This window comes from Myotis daubentonii, chromosome 4 (genome assembly GCF_963259705.1).
Source record: "Myotis daubentonii chromosome 4, mMyoDau2.1, whole genome shotgun sequence".
NCBI classification, from domain to species: Eukaryota; Metazoa; Chordata; class Mammalia; order Chiroptera; family Vespertilionidae; genus Myotis; species Myotis daubentonii.
This window is the reverse complement of record NC_081843.1, coordinates 45,214,767-45,231,246: the sequence shown is the minus strand read 5'-3', so window position 1 is coordinate 45,231,246 and position 16,480 is coordinate 45,214,767. Positions and strand designations below refer to the sequence as shown.

The 16,480-nt window shown below is 38.1% G+C and overlaps 1 protein-coding gene across 6 annotated transcripts in view; it reads left to right on the top strand.

Moving 5' to 3' along the window:
- DMXL1 (Dmx like 1) overlaps positions 1-16,480 on the top strand; it is a 166,759-nt gene that overhangs the window by 61,591 nt on the left and 88,688 nt on the right. For all 6 annotated transcript variants that reach the window (XM_059693800.1, XM_059693803.1, XM_059693802.1 and 3 more), the window contains 8 exons: positions 743-996; positions 1,105-1,783; positions 1,874-1,995; positions 7,446-7,535; positions 7,616-7,718; positions 10,144-10,263; positions 10,558-10,779; positions 14,606-16,291. In XM_059693800.1, the coding sequence (XP_059549783.1) occupies positions 743-996; positions 1,105-1,783; positions 1,874-1,995; positions 7,446-7,535; positions 7,616-7,718; positions 10,144-10,263; positions 10,558-10,779; positions 14,606-16,291 (3,276 nt within the window). The remainder of the gene's footprint in view (positions 1-742; positions 997-1,104; positions 1,784-1,873; positions 1,996-7,445; positions 7,536-7,615; positions 7,719-10,143; positions 10,264-10,557; positions 10,780-14,605; positions 16,292-16,480) is intronic.

Sequence of the window (16,480 nt, the reverse complement as noted above, 5' to 3'; positions counted from 1 at the left end):
AAGGTTGGCGGCCGCTGACTTAAGGAAACCTTTGGAGCAGCGGTCGCCAACTGATGGTCCACGAACCACTGGTGGTCCATGAGGTCCAAAAGGTTGGCGTCTGCTGACCTAGAGGATAGCTAGTATAGCAGACTCAGGTTTTGATAAATATGGTATTATGAAATCGTGCAAATTCCATTCTAATACTATATTTTAAAAATTAAGCCCAGAATTATAGCCCCAGATCCAACTCCCTCATTTTACCATGAGCAAAACTAAGATCCAGAGAATTGGTGTGTCTCACTTCTGAGTAGTTAATTGTGGTATATTTGGGTTTAGAAACCAGTTTACCTATTTTCCAGTGCAATTATAGCCCTTCTACCAGTAATCCAGTGATTTTAAAGGGGAGCCCATTTCTTGTTTATGAAAACTATTATGTCTTTCATCTTGAATGCTTTTTTAAAGATATCTTTTAGCCCTAGTTGGTTTGGCTCAGTGTTTAGAGCTTCAGCCTGCGGACTGAAGGGTACCAGGTTCGATTCCGGCCAAGGGCACATGCCCGGGTTGCGGGCTCGATCCTCAGTAGGGGGCGTGCAGGAGGCAGCCAATCAATGATTCTCTCTCATCATTGATGTTTCTCTCTCTCTCTCCCTCTCCGTTGCTCTCTGAAATCAATAAAGAAATATATTTTAAAAAGATATCTTTTAATTTATAGTAATAACTTGATTGTATTTACTTGGTTCATGAATTCTTTTGCTTATAGAAATGGATGATGGTGTTGATGATCTGAAAATAAATCATGAAAAAAAGGAATTGAGTAGTGATAAAATGGTACCAAACTCAAGTTTTGTACCATTACCATCAGCTGCCATTGATCATCAGATTGAAGTACTTCTGTCTGAGTGGAGTAAAAATGCAGACATGCTATTCAGTATTCATCCCATGGATGGCTCTTTGCTGGTTTGGCATGTGGATTGGCTGGATGAATACCAGCCTGGTATGTTTCGCCAAGTACAGGTACTATTATTAAGATCTCTGGAAAGCTATTTGTTAAATGTGGGTACAGTTTTGTAATACCTCTTTATGTAATTCCATGCATTCTAATGATCACTTTCTTAATTCTAGGTGTCCTTTGTTTCCAGAATTCCTGTAGCTTTTCCCACAGGTGATGCGAACTCTCTCTGTAAAAGCATAGTGATGTATGCCTGTACCAAGAATGTTGACTTGGCTCTTCAGCAAGGGAAACAAAAGCCTTCTAGTCTTACACGTTCCACATCAATGCTTATTTCTTCTGGTCATAGTAAATCAACTAATAGCTTAAAATTAAGTATTTTTACCCCTAACGTTATGATGATTTCAAAGCATGCTGATGGCTCTTTGAATCAGTGGCTAGTCAGTTTTGCTGAGGAATCTGCTTTTTCTACAGTTATCAGTATTTCACACAAATCTAGATATTGTGGTCATCGCTTTCATCTTAATGATTTAGCTTGCCATTCAGTATTACCATTATTGTTGACAACATCACACCATAATGCATTAAGGACACCAGATGTTGATAACCAAAAACAACCTTATGATGCAATAAATACTGAAGATTTGGCACAACAGGATAAAAGCACCGGTGACATGGCATTTCAGGATCCCAATGCAGTTTATAGTGAGCTAATTCTTTGGAGGGTTGATCCAGTTGGGCCATTGTCTTTTTCTGGAGGTGTTTCTGAGCTTGCCCGGATTAATTCTCTTCATGTTTCTGCATTTTCCAATGTGGCATGGCTGCCCACTCTTATACCCAGTTACTGCCTAGGTAAGCATTCTGATTTTTATTTAATATATTTAGATTTTCTGACATAATTGATTAAGGATTAAATTTTAAATGTTTATAAATACTTTGTAGGTGCATACTGCAACTCTCCTAGTGCTTGCTTCGTAGCAAGTGATGGACAGTATCTGAGATTATATGAAGCAGTTGTTGATGCCAAGAAACTTCTCTGTGAACTTTCCAATCCTGAAATTTCTGTAAGTAAATGGCTTTTAAAACTAAACATTTTTTTAGATACGTAATTTATTCTTATTGGATATGTAAAGTCTAATGTTCTACAATATGTGTTTCTGCAATACTTTTTGCTAGAGATAAATGGGCACTAATAGAAGTTAGTTAGTATAATGTGCAAGTTATGTTAGTTCATATGCAGTTCTTTTCTAGGCAGGGTGAGCTGGAATAACAGGAGTGGGATTTTAATCTTAACCAACAAAGAAAAAAGCGTTCAGCTTGGTTGCAATACAGGATGGAGTCCTTTCAGCACCGTTGCAAAGCTTTTGCCTATGATAGGCGGCATTTCTTCCTGTGCTCAACTAGTAGCAACCCATCATCTGCATATTTCAGCACCTCCAGCAAGCCAGTATTTTCATGTTTTTGGTTTTGATATTTTAAAATATTCCCTGAGCCCTAGCTAGTTTGGCTCAGTAGATAGAGTTTTGGCCTATGGACTGAAAAGTCCCAGGTTTGATTCTGGTCAAGGGCACATGCCTGGGTTGTGGGCTTGATCACCAGTAGGGGGCATACAGGAGTCAGCCGATCCGTGATTTTCATCATAATGTTTCTATCTCTCCCTCTCCCTTCCTCTCTGAAATCAATAAAAATATATTAAAAAATATTCCCTGAGGTAATCTTCAGCTTTACTGAGCTTCCTATTTAGGAGATTCAAGCTGTCTCCTCAACTACCAATTAATGTTTTTGTTAATGCCCTGGTTACAGAATTGCATAGGTGTCAGTGGTCTCCTCCAATCCTGTTTTATTTCTAAGTTATTTTTAATGCATGGTTTTGCAGAATTGAGTTTTTTCAAGCCACATATATAGCATTATAGTAGAAACACATTTATTGAGGGCCTTATATTTTTCAGGAATTGTTTTATGTTTCCTTTTTATTAAATTTATAAATAATACAGGTTTCAGGTGCACAATTCTACAACACATCATCTGTACACTGCATTATGTATTCACCACTCCAGGTCAAATTTCTGTCTATCACCATTTATCTCCCCTATACCCTTCTCCTTCTCCCATTCCCTGCCCCTTGGCAGTCACCATGCTTTTGTCAGTGTCTGTGAGTTCTTTCTCCTTTCCTTTTCCTGTTTTGCTCAATCTCTCCACACCTCTTACACTCCACCCACAACTCCCCCTAGCCCCCAGACAGCTGTCAGCCTATTCTCAATCTAAGAGTTTGTCTCTGTTTTGCTTACTAGTTCATTTTGTTCTTTAGATCCCCCCATATAAGTGAAATCATAGGGTACTTGTCTTTCTCCAACTGGCTTATTTACATAGTATAATGCTCTCCAGGTCTATCCATTCTGTCACAAAGGGTAAAATTTCCTTCTTTTTTACTTTAAAGTAGTATTCTATTGTGTAGATGTATCACAGCTTTTTTTATCCACTCACGTTCTGAAGGACACTTGGGCTGCTTCCAAATCTTGGCTATTGAAAATAACACTGCAGTGAACATAAGGATGCATATATTCTTTTGAATTAGTGCTTTGGATTTCTTCGGATAAATTCCCAGGGTAGAAATCCTGAGTCATAAGGCAGTTCCATTTTTAAATTTTTGAGGTAACTCTATACATTCCACAGTGGTGCACCAATCTGCATACCCACCAACAGTGCACCAGGGTTCCCCTTTCTCCTCATTCTAGCCAGCACTTGTTTGTTGATCTATTGATGATAGCCATTCTGAGAGGTGTGAGGTGATACCTCATTGTGGTTTTAATTTGCATTTCTCTAATGATTAGTGACCTCCTTGACCATCTTTTCATATGCATGTCCTCTTTGGAGAGTGTCTGTTTAGGTTCTCTGCCTACTTTTAAAAAATATATATATTTTATTAATTTTTTACAGAGAGGAAGGGAGAGGGATAGAGAGTTAGAAACATCGATGAGAGAGAAACATCGATCAGCTGCCTCCTACACACCTCCTACTCGGCATGTGCCTGCAACCAAGGTACATGCCCTTGACTGGACTTGAACCTGGGACCCTTCAGTCTGCAGGCAGATGCTCTATCCACTGAGTCAAACAGGCCAAGGCTCCTCTGACTATTTTTTAATTGGATTATTTGTTTTTTGACATTGAGTTGTATAGATGGGGTCCCTAGGCCTGGCCAGCGATCAGGGCCGATCAACTTCCCCGCCTCATCCTTCTTCCCTCGCCACCCACGTCTGCCGCCACCTACTCCTGGTTCCCCGTCCCAGCCTGGGGCTGGTCCCGATCGCCTAATGGGGGGTGGGGGGGCTGGTCCCGGTCATCTGCTGGCCAGGGGGAGGGGCCAACTGCCACCGTGGTGGGTGGGCAGCAGGCCGATAAGGGCCTGCCAGCCCGGGGAGGATAGGGGGAGGGACCCAGGAGGTTGGCTGCCGGCCCCAAGGAGGGAGCCGGCCCTTGCCCCCCCCCCACCCCCCCCCCCGCGGGAAAGGGGCCGCATCTGCTGCCACCCATCCCCGTTTCCCTGTCCCAGCCCAGGGACCTGCTGGCCTGGGGGAAGGACGAGGAGGTTGACCTTCAGGCCCCGTCAGTGATTGGGGCCTGTGGGCTGGGAGAAGCTCCTGCATTGAGCATTTGCCCCCTGGTGGTCAGTGTGCATCATAGGGACTGGTCATTCTGGTCGTTCCATCATAAAGGTCGCTTATATAGATGGGTGGTGGATTTTATCAAATGCTTTTTCTGTATCTATTGATATGACAGTGTAGTTTTTATCCTTCATTTTGTTTATGTGGTGTATCATGTTTATTGATTTGAGGGTATTGTAGCAACCTTGCATCCCCAGAATAAATATCACTTGATCATGGTGTATGATGTTTTTAATGTATTACTGGATTTGGTTTGCTGATATTTCATTGGCATCTATGTTCATCAGGGATATTGGCCTATAATTTTCTTTTTTTCATAGTGTCTTTATCTGGTTTTGGAATTAGGATAATGCTGGCCTTGTAAAATGAGCTTGGGAATCTTTCCTCCTCTTGAATTTTTTTGAATAGTTTGAGAAGGATATGTGTTAGCTCTTCTTTGAATGTTTGGTAAAATTCATCTGTGAAGCCATCTAATCAGGACATTTGTTAATTGGGAGTTTTTTAAAATTACTGCTTCAGTTCCACTAGTTGTGTAATCTGTCTACTCAGATTCTCTGGTTCTTCCTGATACAGTTCTGGAAGATTATGTGTTTCTAGGAATTTTTTTTTTAAATATTTAATGAGAGCCTGTTGTCGGCCCATTTGTTGTTTTGTGTGTGTGTGTGTGTGTTGTTTTTTTTGTTTTTGCTTTTAATTTAAATTTAGTTTAAAGTATTACATATGTCTCCTTTTTCCCCATTGTGTTTCTAGGAATTTATCTATTTTGTCCATATTGCCCAATTAGTTGGCATATAGTTGTAGGAAATGTTTTAAGTGCTGGAATTTAGATGTGAGCAAAGGAGACAAAAATCGGAGCTTATATTCTAATGAAGGGATAAAGGGGGAAAGGTAAAACTATATTTAGAAATACCGTGGAGAGCAACATTCTAGTAAAGTAGTGGAGAGTGCCAAGTAAGGTGCTGGTCAGAGAAAGCCTCACAAAAAAAGGTATAATTTAGGTAAAGATCTAAAGGAGATGGCAGAGCTAGCTATGTGGATATTTAGAGTGAGTATTACAGGAAGAGTAACAGCCAAGGCAAAATCGTGAATCCAGAACACATTTGATACTTAAAGGAGAGACAAGGGTTTCACTGTGACTAGAGTAGACCAGAATAAATGAGGTGGCAGGAGAGTAGTCAGGGATGAGTCAGAAAGTTAGCCTGGCCATACCATATGAGACCTCATCGGTGATTGTGGCAAGTTTGGCTTTTACTCTGAATAACATAGAACCCATTGAAGAAAATGCCAGAGTGTGATATGATCTCAGGTTTTTTATTGTTTTAAATTCTCACCTGAGGATATTCCACCTCCTCTCTACCCTCCATTGCATTTTCGAGAGAATGGAAGGGAGGGAGGGTAGGGGGAGAGAAAGAAGCATCAGTGTGAGAGAGACACATCAATTGGTTGCCTCCCTAATGAGCCCTAACCAGGGCTGGAGCTGAACCTGCAACCCAGGTACATGCCCTTGACAAGGTATTGAACCCATGACTTTTTGGTGTGTGCTGGCCGACACTCTAACCACTAAGGACATGGGCCAGGGCTGATCTCCATTTTTTAAAGGATCATTGTGATTGCTATATAGATTAGACAAAGGACACAGAAGTGAAATCAGACCTATTCAAGAAGATATTATAGTAATTCAGGAGAGAGTCAAACGGCCTTTCAATGGTTGCAAGTGATAGTTATAAATATGGTAAGAATTGGTCCAATCTGGATGTGTTTTGAACATCAAATAGCTAGGGTTGGAATGGACATGGCTTTTGTGTGAGAAAAAGAGAATGACTCCCAATCTCTGTGGCTAAGCATTAGTAAAAATAGAATTGCCTCAAGTTGAGTTGTGAAGAATGTATAAGTAGCAGATTTTAATATATATATATATATATATATATATACACACATATATATATATATATATATATATATATATATTATTGATTTCAGAGAGGAAAAAAGAGGGAGAAACATCAATGATCAGAATCATTGATCAGGAGACTCCTGCATGCCCCCTACTGGGGATCAAGCCTGCAATAGCTTTGGACATGTTAATTTTGAGATGCCTGTTTGACATCTAAGAAATCCAGTAGGCTAGTCTCTGGAATTTAGATGAGAGGCTGGTCTGAAGATATAAAATAAGTAGTTGTTAGAATCCAAATTTAAAGTTGTGGAGCTGAATGAAGTCACTAAGGGAGAGAATAGAGTTGGAAATTAGAGTGATAGAAGGATTGAACCCTGGGGCAATCCATTGTTAAAAGTGGGATGGTATGAGTGCGGTGTATAATGGAAGGCAAGTGGAGAAAATTACTTCAAGGAGGAGGAAGTGATCACCAGGATCAAATGCTGTTGATAAATCAAGAATGATGAAGATTGAATTGAACAATATGACTTTGAGTATAGCAGTCAGGACATAAGTGGCTCAATAAACAATATATCAACTTGTTTCTTTAGCTGCATTCTTCTTACCTCAAAATTAGTGCTTAAAAAGCATTGATTCTTGAACAGTTCCAAGAAATTGATGTCAGTCTTTCACATTTATAGATATAAAATACTTTTTCCCCTTACAATTACCAAGCATTGCTTTTGTTTTTTCTAAGCATGGAGCTGTAATTCCTATTCATTCCTATGTAATTCCCTAGTAAGGTAAGAGTCCTAGGATGTTTATAATGAAAGCGACTTGAGAACTTATTTGTCCACACTTAAATGTATTTATTATTGATTATTATGCCTAAAATTTCATGTTTTTGCTATTAATTATTTTTAAGTGTTTAATAAAGGAGACACCTATTTTTGCTTATTTCCATTTTTTTGCAAAACAGAAATATGTTGGTGAAGTGTTTAACATCGTAAGTCAACAATCAACAGCCAGGCCAGGATGCATTATCGCATTAGATCCCATTACAAAACTTGTAAGTATGTTTTTTGTGGCCACTTAGCATTAGGTAAATAACATATATGTCAACTTACATTACTATTTATTTACATTCAGCAAGGCCGAAAAACCCAGCTGCTTCATGTTTTTCAAGAAGACTTCATTTTGAATAATCTTGAGAAGAAAAGTATGGGAAAAGATAGAATATTATCTGATGAAGGTAAAGACCAATTTTTTATGTAATGAGAAATGTTCTGTAGAGTATGTTAGGCAGGTAATAAAGATAAATTGATATAATATCTCATCATCTATTTGAAGTTAAAATTTTCTTGTGTAGGTTGTAGTATTATTTATCATAAATGTCAGTATCTTTACTTTTAATCAGGAAGTATAAGCAAATTGAAAGGGTTTGTCAATTATGTTTTCTAAAAAGCATAATGTAAATGTGTTTTGTCATTAATGCATGAGGGCTTTTTGGTAGATCTGCTCCTACCCTAACAATTTGGATAGTGTAGACACCTATAATTTTAAGCAGTAGCTTAACACTTCAAGTTATAATTTAAAGACCAAATGTCTTAATTAAGACTTTTTTAAATAGTTTTGAAAATTATTTAAACACCTCCACTCAATATTAACTGTTTATTCTGCATAAAGGAAAACAGAGCACAATAAAGTTAAAATCTTTTAGTCATCAGTTTTAATTTTCAGAGCCAAACCAAACACAACATTGACTTTTCTTATAAAGCAACCATGCAGTGTATACCTGTTGTTTTAAAAGTTAGTTATGAGCCTCAAGGAATATTGATGACTACATTTTTATTTGTTCCAGATTTTTTTTTTACTTCTATTGCACTTTTTTCTTTATTCTACCTTTTTTCCACTTTCCTTTCAGAAGTACTTCTTTGAGTTCTGTACTTTTATGTCTAACTAGAGGCCCGGTGCATGAATTCGTGCACCCGTGGGGTCTCTCGGCCTGGCCGGTGAACTGGGCTGATAGGGGCCATCTCTCCTAGTCCCGATCAGTGTGATAGGGGCCGGCCGGCCGGTAGGAACTGAGGGAGGGCTCCAGGGCATGTCTGGCCTGTCTTGCTGGGTCCCGATCGGCTGGACCCCAGCAGCAAGGTAACCTACCAGTCAGTGTCTGCTCCCTGGTGGTCAGTGCACATCATAGCAACTAGTGGAACGGTCGAATGAATGGTTGAACGGTCGGACACTTAACATATTATGCTTTTATATGTAGGATTTCTTATCACTGCTTTCATTTAGTCTTCTATCGTTTTGCCTGAGAATTCATGAACTGTGTAAAAGCACAGTGCTTTTGTAACCTCTAAATATAATGATGGTAGGATGCTAAAAAATGAGAAATAAAGATGTCAGTTACAGGATAAAGGGTTATTTATTATCAATAAAATGTTCTGTACTTTTCCTTTTTTATATTAAAGTATTAATAAGAATGCTAGTATTGTTAACAATTCCTCTCATTAAAACTTCCTTGTTAGTAAAATTTATCAGAAATAGATTTATTTCTGTTATTTTTTACTTTGTTATAATCCTGTATCCTTCCTTCCCTTTCTCTTAATTCTTGTAATTGAAATGCCTAACTCACCCAGAACACATTACCAAAGTTACCATTTCGTTTAATCTCTTAAGATACTATGATTATCTTTCTTTTCTGGTGTTCCTTTGGAACTTTTTTTCTATGAAAATTTAAAAGGACAAAATAGTTTTCTGATATTTTTATATGTTCTATGATTTATATTGTTTCTATAGTGTAATTTTCTAGACATAAAATAAGGAAAACTTGGGTTAAAATCTAGCATTTTTTAAGTTTGTTTTTTTCAGGCAACAATGAATTACTGATTTTATGATATATTTTAGATAGACGCATTTTTTTTTTTTAGTTTATTTTAAGCAACTTATGTGCTGCTTAAATTATAAGAAAAATTTTCCTGAATTTTATGTTGGATAATGAATACATATATATTGGTCCTTAGATAAACATCATTAACAGGTCATTTCATTATGGTCTTATTTCAAAATATATTTGACAACACAATTTTCATCATGATATGTTGACTTATTGTACCTATCACATAGTTCTTATCTGTTCAGAAATTCCCTACTTAATGTGGTCTAATCTGTATGAACATTGTATTGGTGATGACTGTATTATGTGATTTTTTTTAAGGCTGTCAGTTCAAAAATGAAATTTTAGTATAGCATACTTGTTAAAATTTTAAATTAATACAAATTCTTGTGGTAAAGTTGATTCTGTTCTATAATTCCATTTTGTATTTGGAGCTGTAGATAAGAGTTTTGATTAAAAAAAATCAGTTATTTTGCCTGGCAAGCGTAGCTCCATGGTTGAGCACCAACCTGTGAACCAGGAGATTCGATTCCCGGTTGATTCCCGGTCAGGGTACATGCCTGGGTTGTGGGCTCAATCCCCAGTGTGGGGTGTGTAGGAGGCAGCTGATCAGTGATTCTCTCTCATCATTGATGTTTCTATCTCTGTTTCCCTTTCCTTTCCTCTCTGAAATCAATAAAATATATATTTTTAAAAATCAATTATTTTAAGTTATCATATTTAATAAGTTATCTCACTTATCCATGTTGATAATGAAAAATATCTTTAATATCCATAGGCAGCTCACCTAATGGATTTTCTGAAAAATTCTACCTAATTGTAATAGAGTTCACTCAAGACAACCGCTCATTGTTACACATGTGGAATTTACATTTAAAGTCCATTCCTGTCTCATTGGGTGAGTCTTTTTGTTTTAACTTTAAGTAGGCTTAAATTAACAAAGTACATATGATTAGACAGTTCAGTGCATATTTTTAAAGCTGTTCTTATTGAATAGTGATAATATAGTTTATTCAGTTAATTAAAAATGCAAAATTATATTCTGATTTTCTTGTTATAAAGAATCATTAATATGTTTATTACTTTTAAAATCTTTTATAAGGCAGTTTTGGATTATGAAATTTAGCAATTTATAATGTTTATAGGGCTCCCCCACACCTCTGGTTTTTGCTTTTTTTCTTATGTTTTATAGATGAAAACATAGATACAAAAATATCTGAAGCAGTTTGGCAGCCAGAAGAACATTATTCATCTTCTCCAGAGAAAATCGTATCTCCTTTTTCACAGAAGTATCAGGCTTGCAGAGCAAATCTCCAGAGTACCAGCAAATTAACTCTGTCTTCAGAAATGGTTTATAGCCAAGAGTTGCATTTGCCACAAGGAGTTGAGATAATAAGTGTTAAGCCATCAGCAGGTTTGTAAATTTTGTGAAAAAAGACTATGCAAACTTTGTAATCCATGAGTGCTTATTAGGTAATGAAAAATATGTGCAACTACTACTTTTTAAATTCACATAGAAACATAAATGGAAAGAATATCTTTAAGTACCCTAAATTTGATAGGTTAAATTTCTCATTGTTTTCAGATTGCTTTGACATTTATCAGTCAGTTGTAGTCTTAAATATTGATTTCTAAAATAAATTCTCATTATCCTTTTGTGAAGACAAAGTGAAAGTTTCTAGGGTAGAGATAGTAATGCCCCTTATTCCCCAACGTTGATAATATTAGTAGTGCTGCCCTGGAGCCGTGTGCTGTGAAGGATTATGAGTGTGGGGTTCCTGATTCATATTTAGTATCTTTATCTTAGGGCAGTGGTTCTCAAAAGGCGGTCCCCAGTCTAGCAGCATCACCATTACCAGGGAACTTATTGGAAAAAAAAATTCTTAGGCTGTACCCTAGTATTTTGAATCAAAAACTCTTGGGGTCTGTTTCAACAAGCCTTTCAGATAATCCTAATGCACACAAAAAATAAAGAACTGCTGTTCTAGGGTATCAAGAAAACTAAGACAAAAATCTATCTTCTTGTCACTTAATTCTTTCATTTTCATAGTCATAGTGTGGGTTTTGGTCTTTTCTACTTCCCTCACTTTTTTTTTTTTTTTTTTTGACTGATTACTTGAATGCTTTTCAGTTGCAATGTTATCAGATACCTAATTTTTTTCAAATTTAAGTTGGCAGGTGTAGGTATTAACAGTGTTCTGATAACATCTGCATTCTACTTCTTTGTATATTTTAATAAAAGAGGAATTAGTACAAGGAAAGTGAACATTTGAAAAAGAATGACTCTTACATTGACACTTTTAAGAGCTATTATCTTTAGTCAGTATGATCTTCACTACTGAATTCCAATTAAAATAATATGGCAAATGTAAGAGAAACTGAGGATATTTCTGAAAACAATCCTCTTATTTAACTTTGGCCCCAGTTGAGTTTGGAGGAAAAAAAGAAGTTCTAGGGAGAAAGAAGAAATTTATTTTGTATGGAAAACCTAATGTATGGTACAATAATCCACCCTTATTCTGAAGAATGAAGTTCCAAATCTCCCAGTAGATGCCTGAAACTGAGGATAGTACCAAACCCAGATATACTATGTTTTTTCCTATATGTACATACTTTTTCACTGAAAGGAAGCACTTTACCACTTCTCTTTGGATTATTCAAATTGCCAGCATCACTACTCTTAGGCTTTTGGGACTATTATTTAGTAAAATAAGGATTACCTGAACACAAGCACTGCGATACCGCAACAGTTGCTCTGATTACTAAGTGACTATCAGCCCGGTAGCACAATTTAGATACACTAGACCAGGGGTGGGCAAACTTTTTGACTCGAGGGCCACAATGGGTTCTTAAACTGGACCGGAGGGCCGGAACAAAAGCATGGATGGAGTGTTTGTGTGAACTAATATAAATTCAAAGTAAACATCAACACTAATAAAAGAGAAAAATGGTAATTGGCGTACGAGCTACCCTTTTCATTGGCTAATCAGGGCTATATGCAAATTAACTGCCAACTAAGATTGGCAGTTAACTGCCAACAAGATGGCGGTTAATTTGCATATGTAGGCACAATGCAGGGAGGCGAAAGGGAAAGCAGGAAGAAGCCCCCTGCCACTGACAGTGATCAGAAACCCAGGGGGGAGCTAAGAGCTGGGGGGCAGGGCAAAGGCGGCTCTGGGCCCGCCTTTGCCCTGCCCCCCAGCCATGATCGGAGAATCAGGTGCCTTTTCCGCCCTGGCCAGTGATAGCAGGAGCCAGCGATGGGAGCTGGGCACGGTCAAAGCTGGCAGTCCCAGGAGCTAGGGGTCCCTTGCCTGGGCCTAAAGCGAAGCCCACGGTCGCGGGGCTGCTGCAGCTGCGGGTCCCCGCTGCCCGGGCCGGACGCCTCAGCCAGAGGCGTCAGGCCTGGGCAAGGGGCCGATCCTGTGATTGGAGGGTGATGGGGGTCAATGCCTGAGGGCTTCCAGTATGTGAGAGGGGGCAGGCTGGGCTGAGGGACACTCCCCCCCCGCCCCACACCCAGTGCACGAATTTCGTGCACCGGGCCCCTAGTCATTACATAAAAGAGTACGGTCTTTTTTTGGGCCAGATCTGGCCTGCGGGCCATAGTTTGCCCAAGGTGCACTAGACAATGGGATGACTCATATTCTACGCAGGACAAAACTGGGCAGTGCGAATTTTATCATGCTACTCAGATGGTGTTTAGTTTAAAACTTACAAATTGTTTATTTCTGTAATTTTCTATTTAATATTTTTAGATCTCATTTGCTCGTTGGTATTTGAAACCACGGAAGGTGAACTGTAAATGAGGGGAGACTACTGTAAAAGTTTTTTCCTAGTCTTAGAATTTTTTTTAGTCAAGACTATTAGAAAATGTGCTATATTCCTGAGGACTTAAAAAAATTACAATTATGTTGAAATGGGCTTTTAAAATACGATAAATGTTCTAATTATAAGAAATGTTATATAGGACAGGGGTTGGCAAACTATGGACCATCTACCTGTTTTGTAAATAAGTTTGAGTGGAACGTAGCCACATTTATTTGTATATGGCTATTTTTGTTCTATAGTGGCAGAGTTGAGTAGTTACATCAGAGACCTATGGCTAACAAAGCACAAAATGATTACTATCTGTCCCTTTAAGAAAAAATTTGCTAAATCCTGGTTTAGGAAATTAAGAGTATATGATTTCAGTAAGCCCAAGAAAATGTTATGTCCCACTTAGGAATCTTCTCAGCATTAGTTATATCAAATACTCTAATCATTGAGTGCCCATTCAGTATTTAGGTAAGCATGGCCCACTCACAAAATGGTATTGAAAAATATCAGAGATGTGACCCATGAATGTTGACAAGTTTTTAAAACTGTGCTGATATCTTTAAAATAAGATTTATAGCCCGGCCAGTGTGACTCAATGGTTGAGTGTTGACCTATGAACTAGGAGGTCATGGTTCAATTTCTGGTCAGGACCCATGCCTATGTAGTAAGCTCAATCCCCAGTAGGGGGCATGCAGGAGGCAGCCTATCGATGTTTCTTTCTCATCATTGATGTTTCTATCTCCCCTCTCCTTCCTTTCTGAAATTAATAAAAAACGTATTTAAAAAATTATAAAATGAGCCGAAACCGGTTTGGCTCAGTGGATAGAGCGTCGGCTTGCGGACTGAAGGGTCCCAGGTTCGATTCCGGTCAAGGGCATGTACCTGGGTTGCGGGCACATCCCCAGTGGGAGATGTGCAGGAGGCAGCTGATCGATGTTTCTCTCTCATCGATGTTTCTAACTCTCTATCTCTCTCCCTTCCTCTCTGTAAAAAATCAATAAAATATATTTTAAAAAAGTTATAAAATGAGATTTACAATAATATGTAAAACTAGTAAAGAGCTGTGAAAAGAATATTGGCGTGAGAACCAGGACATAAATTCAGGTTTTCTAATTCTGCCTTAATCTAGCTATTTGATTTAGGCATAAGATACTTAACATATTTGGTCAAGGGTCTTTACCTATAAAATGCAGGAATTGAACTAAATTGTCTCAGAGTTCTTTCAGATTTGGTAATATTATTCTTCTTGCATACTTTTTGTTGTCATTGAAGGCTTTTTACTGATCTTATTGACCCTTAAACTATTATTGACTGTTATGTTGTTAACAGTAGTTGATACAAAAGACTAAAACCTTTAGTACATGAAAATAGAAATATTTAACCAAATTTGACATTTTGTTAATGGATTATTTTTATTTTAGGTCATCTGAGTTCTTCTTCCATATATCCCATATGCAGTGCTCCCTATTTATTGGCAACTTCATGCTCAGATGAGAAAGTAAGATTCTGGAGATGCAAAGTAACATATGGAGAAGCTGCCACATCAAATAATGGAAAAATGGATCTTGTATACACTTGGGAGGAATGGCCATTGCTTATTGAAGATGGACTTCAGAGTAATAGTAGTATTACTGTACCTGGAAGGCCTGTAGAAGTTAGCTGTGCACACACAAATCGTTTAGCAGTAGCGTATAAGCAGCCTGCATCTAATAGTAGGCCTTCTCAGGACTTTGTGATGCATGTAAGCATTTTTGAATGTGAGTCTACAGGAGGTTCATGTTGGGTCCTTGAACAGACAATTCATTTAGATGAGTTAAATACGGTGTTGGATTCTGGCATTAGCATTGATAGCAATTTAGTGGCCTATGATAAGCAGGAGGTATATTTATCCAGTAAAGAGAGTATAACATCAAATATAAAGCATTTAGTTCACTTAGATTGGATATCTAGGGAAGATGGTTCTCATATCTTGACTGTAGGAATTGGATCAAAACTTTTGATGTATGGACTCCTGGATGGCAAGGTACAAGAACAGACTAGTAAGGAAAGCCTGGCATTTCCTCTCTGGGAGAATACTAAAGTTGTGCCTCTTTCTAAGTTTGTACTGTTACGAAGTGTGGATTTGGTTTCTTCTGTAGAAGGCTCTCCACCTTTTCCTGTTTCTTTATCATGGGTCCGGGATGGCATCCTGGTGGTAGGAATGGATTGTGAGATGCATGTATATTCCCAGTGGCAGCCATCTTCTAAGCAAGAACCTGTTATAACAGATTCATACAATGGGAGCACTCCATCTATAATAAGTTTAATAAAACAGAGTAACTCATCAAGTTCTGGATTACATCCTCCAAAGAAAACTCTGACTCGATCTATGACCAGTCTTGCACAGAAAATCTGTGGAAAGAAAACTGCATTTGATCCTTCTGTGGACATGGAAGATTCAGGTCTTTTTGAAGCAGCTCATGTTCTTTCCCCAACTTTACCTCAGTACCATCCCTTGCAGCTTTTGGAACTCATGGATCTTGGCAAAGTTCGAAGAGCAAAGGCCATCTTGTCACATCTTGTCAAGTGCATTGCTGGAGAAGTTGTGGCCCTGAATGAAACGGAATCTTGTCATGAGCGCCGCCTTAGGTCTCTCACCATCAGTGCCAGTGGAAGCACCACCAGAGACCCCCAGACATTCAACAAGAGTGAAAATACAGATTACACAGAAATAGATTCTGTTCCTCCACTTCCTTTATATGCCTTACTTGCGGCAGATGATGATAGCTACTACTCATCTTTGGAGAAATCTAGTAATCAGAGTAGCTTGAATAACTCAAACCAGTTATCAAAAGAAAATTATGATGAGCTTTTTCAGATTTCAACTCCAATGACTGATAGTAATGTGTTAGAGACAGATGAAGAAAATACAAAGCCCAGGGTTATTGACCTTTCACAATATAGTCCAACTTACTTTGGTCCTGAGCATGCTCAGGTTCTTTCTGGCCACTTACTTCATTCTAGTTTACCAGGACTCACCAGGATGGAGCAGATGTCTTTGATGGCCTTAGCAGATACAATTGCAACTACCAGCACTGATATTGGAGAAAGCAGAGACAGAAGCCAAGGTAAAACTAAAATGGGTACAGGATCAGAAGAAAAACTAGTGATATTTTTACCTAATTTCACAGAAAATCTAAAAAATATTTTATGAAAATGATGCTCACAATGGTTTTTAATCATCATTGCTGACTTCACAATAGTTTTTACTTGAAAATTTGCTATTTATCCCATGAATCGTGCTCTGAAATAGAATT